The sequence below is a fragment of the Propithecus coquereli genome, unplaced genomic scaffold (genome assembly GCF_000956105.1).
Source record: "Propithecus coquereli isolate 6110/MARCELLA unplaced genomic scaffold, Pcoq_1.0 Scaffold126, whole genome shotgun sequence".
NCBI classification, from domain to species: domain Eukaryota; kingdom Metazoa; phylum Chordata; class Mammalia; order Primates; family Indriidae; genus Propithecus; species Propithecus coquereli.
Window position 1 is genome coordinate 1,683,849 of NW_012136747.1, and position 6,823 is coordinate 1,690,671.

At 45.1% G+C, this 6,823-nt stretch overlaps 1 protein-coding gene across 1 annotated transcript in view; it reads right to left on the reverse strand.

Moving 5' to 3' along the window:
- MEI1 (meiosis inhibitor 1) overlaps window positions 1-6,105 on the reverse strand; it is a 71,058-nt gene extending 64,953 nt beyond the window's left edge. Inside the window, exons 1-3 of the mRNA XM_012638009.1 lie at window positions 5,907-6,105; window positions 2,938-3,061; window positions 2,034-2,084 (exon numbers count right to left, since the gene is read on the reverse strand). Coding sequence (XP_012493463.1) covers window positions 2,034-2,084; window positions 2,938-3,061; window positions 5,907-6,074 — 343 coding nt within the window. The 5' untranslated portion in view covers window positions 6,075-6,105. The remainder of the gene's footprint in view (window positions 1-2,033; window positions 2,085-2,937; window positions 3,062-5,906) is intronic.
- Between the last annotated feature and the right edge of the window lie 718 nt (window positions 6,106-6,823).

Sequence of the window (6,823 nt, forward strand, 5' to 3'; positions counted from 1 at the left end):
ATAACAGAATATTCAGATGGGACTGTGACTAAATTTGAAAATTAATTATCATGCCCCAGAAATGGACAGTATGACTGTCTTCCAGAAATAAATACAATTATTATTGGAACTTTTCATCTCCTTATATTAGAGATAGAATGAGAATGGCTTTGTTTATATGAAGTATATGTATGAAGGATAGTTATACCTTGTTAGGTAGAAACCGAGCTGGTTTTATTCTTCTATGGGAGTTCAAATATGTGGAAAAGGATGTTTGGACACCAAGTAGCCAAAGGGACAGACAGTTACTACACTATTATTGGCTTTCAGTTCCAAACGCATACTTCTATGCCTTGCCTTGGGATACTAGGGCTGGAACTCTGCAAACCACATTTCTACTTTGCTAGTTGGACCCCATTAAGCTGATAACAAGAACCAGAAAGAGATGGCGAGGCTGTAGGACGAAGGGATTTGCTCCTTCATTTTTGTTTCCTATGGGTTTCCTGTCTGCTTCCTATTCCTATGAGTATCACCTTAACACTCTTTTTTTTTTTTAGGAGACAGGGTCTTACTATGTTGCCCAGGTTGGGCTGGAACCCCTGGACTCAAATGATCCCCTTTCCTCAGTCTCCCAAGTAGCTGGGACTACAGGTATGTGCCACCACACCCAGCACCTTATTTCTTTACCCTAACAGTGGCAATACCTTTCCATAACAGCAGCTGAATCCAGTTTGCAGTTTTTCCAGAACCAGCTTCATTGCATCCCTCCTCTCCTAGAGACACCAGTATCATCTAGTCCAGTGGTCCCCAACCTTTTTGGCACCAGGGACAGGTTCCATGGAAGACAATTTTTCCACAGACTGGGGCGGGCAGGGGCAGGGATGGTTTCAGGATGATTCAAGTGCATTACAGTTATTGTGCAGTCGAACCTCTCTTTAATGATAATCTGCATTTGCAGCTGCTCCCCAGTGCTAGCATCACTGCCTCAACTCCACCTCAGATCATCAGGCATTAGAATCTCATAAGGAGCACACAACCTAGATCCTTCGCATGCGTAGTTTACAGTAGGGCTCGTGCTCCTGTGAGAACCTAATGCTGCTGCTGTTCTGACAGGAGGCAGAGCTCAGGTAGTGATGCTAGCCATGAGGAGCGGCTGTAAATACAGATGAAGCTTCACTTGCTAGGTTGCTACTCACCTCCTGCTGTGTGGCCCAGTTCCTAACAGGCCAACAGACTGGAGGTTGGGGACTACAGATCTAATCAATGCCCATCCTCAGAGGCCTGAGTCCCAGCCCCATGGGATCCCCTCCTCCAAGCTCAGAACCAGCACTATCCAATTAGCATTCCCTCCTCAGAGGTCTGAATTTCATATGGGGGACCCTCCTCCAAACTTCTAAGTTTTAACAATTCCAAGCTCCTCTTCCTTCCCTCAGCCCCAGGGTGGGAGCCGCTTTCTGTAATTTCTCTCTTCATGAAAACTTGGTTGTTCTCTTTTTGCTTCTTCAGTTACCTACTTAATAATTCTTTAAAGTTTTTTTTCTATTCAAATATCTGGTATGGTGTCTATTTCCTGACTGGATCCTAACTGGCACAGTTCTCATTCTCTCTGCAAGAATCCTCCCATCCCAGTGCTCTTGCCTTCTTTCTCTACAAGCCCTTTGTAGGTAAACCCATGCACTTCAACAGCTTTAACCACTACTTGTGTGCAGACAACTTTCAATGAACCAATATGAAATGTAATAAAAAAACAGAGTTTTATACACGCCTTTGTAATAGCACTCATTAATTCTATATACTAGTCAGCCAATCTTTTCTCCAGATTATAAATCCTTAGAGGGCAGGAACTATGTCTTATCCATCTATGTGTTCCTGTACAGTACCTAGCACAGAAGAGATGCCCAAAAAAGAAATATAGAATTAATTATTCACAACTAATTGAGTTCTGCTTATCTGTCTTTAAATGGACAATTTCACCAAGGCTTCAAGTAACCAGAGCTATAATTCCAGATAATACTCCCAGCTTCAAATGCTAGCTACACATGGTTTCACCTTACCTTCAATACAAAGGTCTGTTACACTCCCATCTTCCACGTTGCATGACAGTCCTTGGAGCAGAGGAAGGTAAGAAAGGGATGGTTAAGTTTTTCTTCTAAGAGAAATAGACACACAAAGGCACAATGTGGATTCTAAGACAAATAGCAGCTTTAAGCAGTATCTCAGCTAAATTCTACCCTCAGCATCAAACACCTAGACTTTCAATGACCCGCCCTGGCTTTAAAAAGATAAGGATTGTCAATGTGATATATCAGAAAAACCGTGTGCTCTGGAGTCTGAGATAGACCTGGGGTGCAATTCTGGCTCTGCCATTTGTTAGCCATGACCTCCTTGAGCCTTGGCAATCATCCTATCTCCCATAAAGGACTGTCTTAGTAGTTAAAAGCCAAAGAAGTCTCTGGCACAGAAAATCACTGACTTCAAGTTAGCTGCCCTTCTCCCAAAAAGGGCTCATTCCATTAGACATTATAGTGGTATTAAAAGAAGGGACCTCAGATAAAATTCAATCTATTACACTTCACACATGAAGAAAGTAAGGCCCAGGAGAGAGAAAATAACTTGATCAGGGTCACACCCAAGTCAGCAGAGTCCATTCTGGACCTTCTGATCCTGTGCAAAGACCACATAGACTGGACTTTTGGAAGGATCGTGCTTTCCCAGACTCATCTTCACAACTTTATTAACCTTTTAGCTCTAGTAAAGCCAGTTACCATAAAATGCATCATGTGTCTTACAAAAGGAGCCATTTCTACATCATCATGACAAAATCATTTACTAATAAATTAAACTGTTACAATACAAAAAGTCTACATCATCTTTCCAAGACCATTTCTCCAAGACCCCAAAAGCAAACATACATGCTATACATGCAAAACTCACACGAAGTCTCCCTTTTAATCTCACCAAAAAGCATGCTTATGAAGTGGTTGCAGACTCTCTGGTCCTGAGCCACCAGCTGTGTGACCAGGGAGGCATGCCTCACAAGGGCATCTCGGAAGCAGGACAACATGTGCTTCTTGCGCACCACCTTGAAGCAAATGAAGAAAAATATTCAATAGCAACCAAGTCTTAACCATTCTGAACCCAAACAATTATAAGTTCCAAATACAATTACATATCAACTATGGTGAGATGAAGTATGAAAAGGGCATCATTTACACAAGGGAATCTGTGTTCATACAGAGGATTATACATAAGCTAAGGTTCCTAATGACCTGTACGTATATAGTACTTTACTCTTCACAAATCACTTGTGTCCACCAGCTCCTTTAAGCCCAACAAATTGGTGAAGCAAGCAAAAATAGACATTATCATCACCATTTTGGAGACGAGACAACTTAGGCTCGGAGACTTTCCCAATGATTCAAATCTAAGTCTCCAACCACGCCTTGTCTAAGGTCTGTGCTCTTTCCACTTCAGTAGTCTGGGGAAGTGATACTGGGGTCCCTTAATGACAGAGGTAGGAAGAGAAAACACATTCTTCTATTCAGTGTAGGCACAAATTCTCACACTTCCCTATACAGGGAACTGGGTAGTAGCTGTGCAAAGTGCCCAAGACAGCGGCAAAATTAGGTCAAAAGACGGTGAGCACCGAGGATAGGACGGGAACACAGGTACAACTGACTACATCACCTCTTCAATTGGTAAGAGCTAAGGTTAAGAAAAGTGTGTTCAATAAAAGGCAAAATTGCCTCTCTTACTGCCTGTAACCTGTGCTATTGTAAGTCTTCTGTTTTTCCTTCACTGATTAATCCTACGTAATAGATTAAGATAATGACCTAAATGAGCTACTCAAAAAATCTCAATAACTCCCCTTCAGTTGAGAGCTTAGGTTCAAACTCCTTACCTTGGATTCATACTCTTCAAGGAAGTGACCTCAACCTGCCTCTCCAATTTCATCTCCTTCAATTTTCCTTCACTCTGATTATCCTCCAAACTCATCCCTCTAATACCTACCTCCTGGGATAAGCCTCCCATCTCCTTCTAGTCCAAATCTTGCCCATCTTCTTAAACATAATTCAAATGCTTCCTCCTCTAAGAAACTTTTCCTAATTTCCCTCCTTACCCTGCATAGCACTTGACCACAAACATGTCCATTCTTCTAAATTCCCAGTAATGTGCTCCCTTATTTTCTCCCCTAATACACTTATTCATCTCTGATTCACTATCCAAGAATAGCAGCCCCAGAACTTCTGGCCTCAGTGAAATCTCAGAGGTTATTCGCTAGTTCAGCAGTTCTCAGAGTGTGGTCTGGGGGCCTTTAGGGGTTCCCAAAACACTTTATGGAGGTGCACAATATCAAAATTATTTTCATATATTAAAATGTTCTTGGGCTTTTACAGTCTTATTCTGTCACATGTGTACAGTGGAGTTTTTTCAAAGACTACATGGCATATGATATTGCAACAGATTGAATGCAGAAATACAGCTGTCTTCTTTTAAGCCAGACATTAAAGCAACTTGCAAAAAGGTAAAACAAAGCCATTCCTTTCACTGTCTTTTTTGTTTTGGGAAAATACAGTTATTTTTAAAATTACTTATGTGCCACAGAACTGTACATTTAAAAAGAGCTAAAATGGTAAATTGTATGTTGTGTATATTTTACACAATAAAAAATTTCTTATGTTAATATGTAATGGTTTACTATTATTTTAAATGAATTAATACATCTTTAAATTTTGTTTTTACTTCTAATACAGTAAATATCAGTGGATATAACCCACATAAACAAGCTTTTGGGGGTTAACTTTTTTTTTTTTGAGACAGGGTCTTGCTCTGTTGCCTGGGCTAGAGTGAGGTGGTCATCGCAGCTCACTGCAACCTCAAACTCCTGGGCTCAAGCGATCCTCCTGCCTCAGCCTCCCAAGTAGGTGGGACTACAGACACGTGCCTTAATGGTTCACTAAGTTTTCTATTTTTTGTAGAGACAGAGTCTCGCTATGTTGCTCAGGCTGGTCTCAAATTCCTGACCTCAAGCGATCTTCCCGCTTTGGCCTCCCCAAAGAGCTAGGATTACAAGCGTGAGCCACCCCGCCTGGCCTGGAGTTAACAATTTTTAAAAGTGTAAAGGCATCCTGAGATCAAAAAATTTGAGAACTGCTGATCTAGCCCATCCCCCGCCAAGATATTCATTCCCTTCGCACGAATTTGAGAGAAAATTGATTTCCCAAACTCTACTTGGATGCCTCCCTCCATGGACAAAAAACTCACTGCAAAGGTGGGTAGGCATTGGGGGAACAGGCAGCTCTGCCTACTAGAGAGGCCTTCCGGTTCACCCTGGTTCTGTGTGGCTGCAACCTCCACCTGTCATTCCCGCCATCACAGAGCGCAGGCAGCCCCTCCTCCACGTTTACATCCCTAGACAGCCGAAGGGGGTGAGAAATGCCCACCGCGCGTGTGCCTGCCCACAGTGTGAGTGGGGACTAAAATGGGAGGGAGCCTGAGCTAAGGCTGAATCCTGGAGAAATGGAGACCGGGACAGCAAAGGGCAGGGCCGGTAGAGGGAAGGAGACAAGAAGGCGGGAAGGCGCGCAGGTGAGACTTGGCGAGATCCAGATTCAGCGCAAACAGGGATAGGCCCATTGGAGGCGCAGAGCCAGGAGGCAGCACCGATTTGGGAAAGGGCTACCTGGGCTCAGAGCGGGGCAGCTTGCAGGAGGGACTGGGGCTGAGGTGGGACGTCAAAGGCCGCCTGGGCCGGGAGAAGGGGCAGGGCCGATGGAGGGAGGAGATTAAATAAGGCGGTGGGCCCGGTTTAGCTTCGGGGAAAGTGGTGCGTCGGGTTCACGGGAGCTGGTCTGGCGCGGGCCAGGCCCCGTTTGGTGAGGGAAATACCCGAGCCCAGGTCTTCAGGGTAAGGGTTCCGCCCGCACCGACACGCCGGGCCCCGGCAGCAGCTCCAGCGCGCAGGCCAGGCAGAGGCGTGGGTACACCGGCAGCAGCCAGCGCGGCTCGTGCCGGTAATGAGCCCTCTCCAAGAGCAGCACCGCCTCTTCGCCCCTTCCGGGCCCGGGAGGGTCCGCCGCGGGTCTCACAGCCATCTCCTCGCTTGCGCTTGGCTGAGGCGACCTCGTTTCCCGCGCTGCTTGTGCGCAAGCGCACTTGGAGAGAGACGCGCGCCCGTGTGCAATGCCCCCGCGCGGGCCGAACACTAGGCAATCTTTGGTGAGTGGCGGCCCCTGAGGGCAGCGGTGAACGCGAGGACTCTGGAGCGTGTCGTAGTAAACCCAAAGCGGTTTGTTCTTAGAGCCCGCAGGAATTTGTCTTCACCACCCGGAAGGTTGGAATGCATTTATAAAGTAGCTGTCATTAGCCTTGGAAAAGGAAGGAAAGGAAGCAATCTATTTCTACTGTTTTTTACAAAGTAAAATAAATGACCTCAGGAATTTTTATCTAAAAGAAATTAGAATTATTTTATGATTATTTTTCTTTAGAGACGGGGTCTGGCTCTGTGGCCCAGACTGGAATGCAATGGCAGGATCACAGCTCACTGCAGCCTCTAACTCCTGGGCTCAAGCGATCCTCCCAATAGCCACAGGAGTAGCTGGGACTACAAATGTAGGCCACCATTCCTGGCTAGAATTATTATTTTCCCTTCTCTCAAAGAATCTAAGACACTCCCTTTAAAATATCCTTTCACAGAGGGCTGCACAGCACCTGGCACTTTGTAAGTGCACAAGGAATATGAAAAAGTAAAAATACTTCTTCATTTATTAAGAACAGGCCGGGCGCGGTGGCTCACGCCTGTAATCCTAGCTCTCTGGGAGGCCCAGGCGGGCGGATTGTTTGA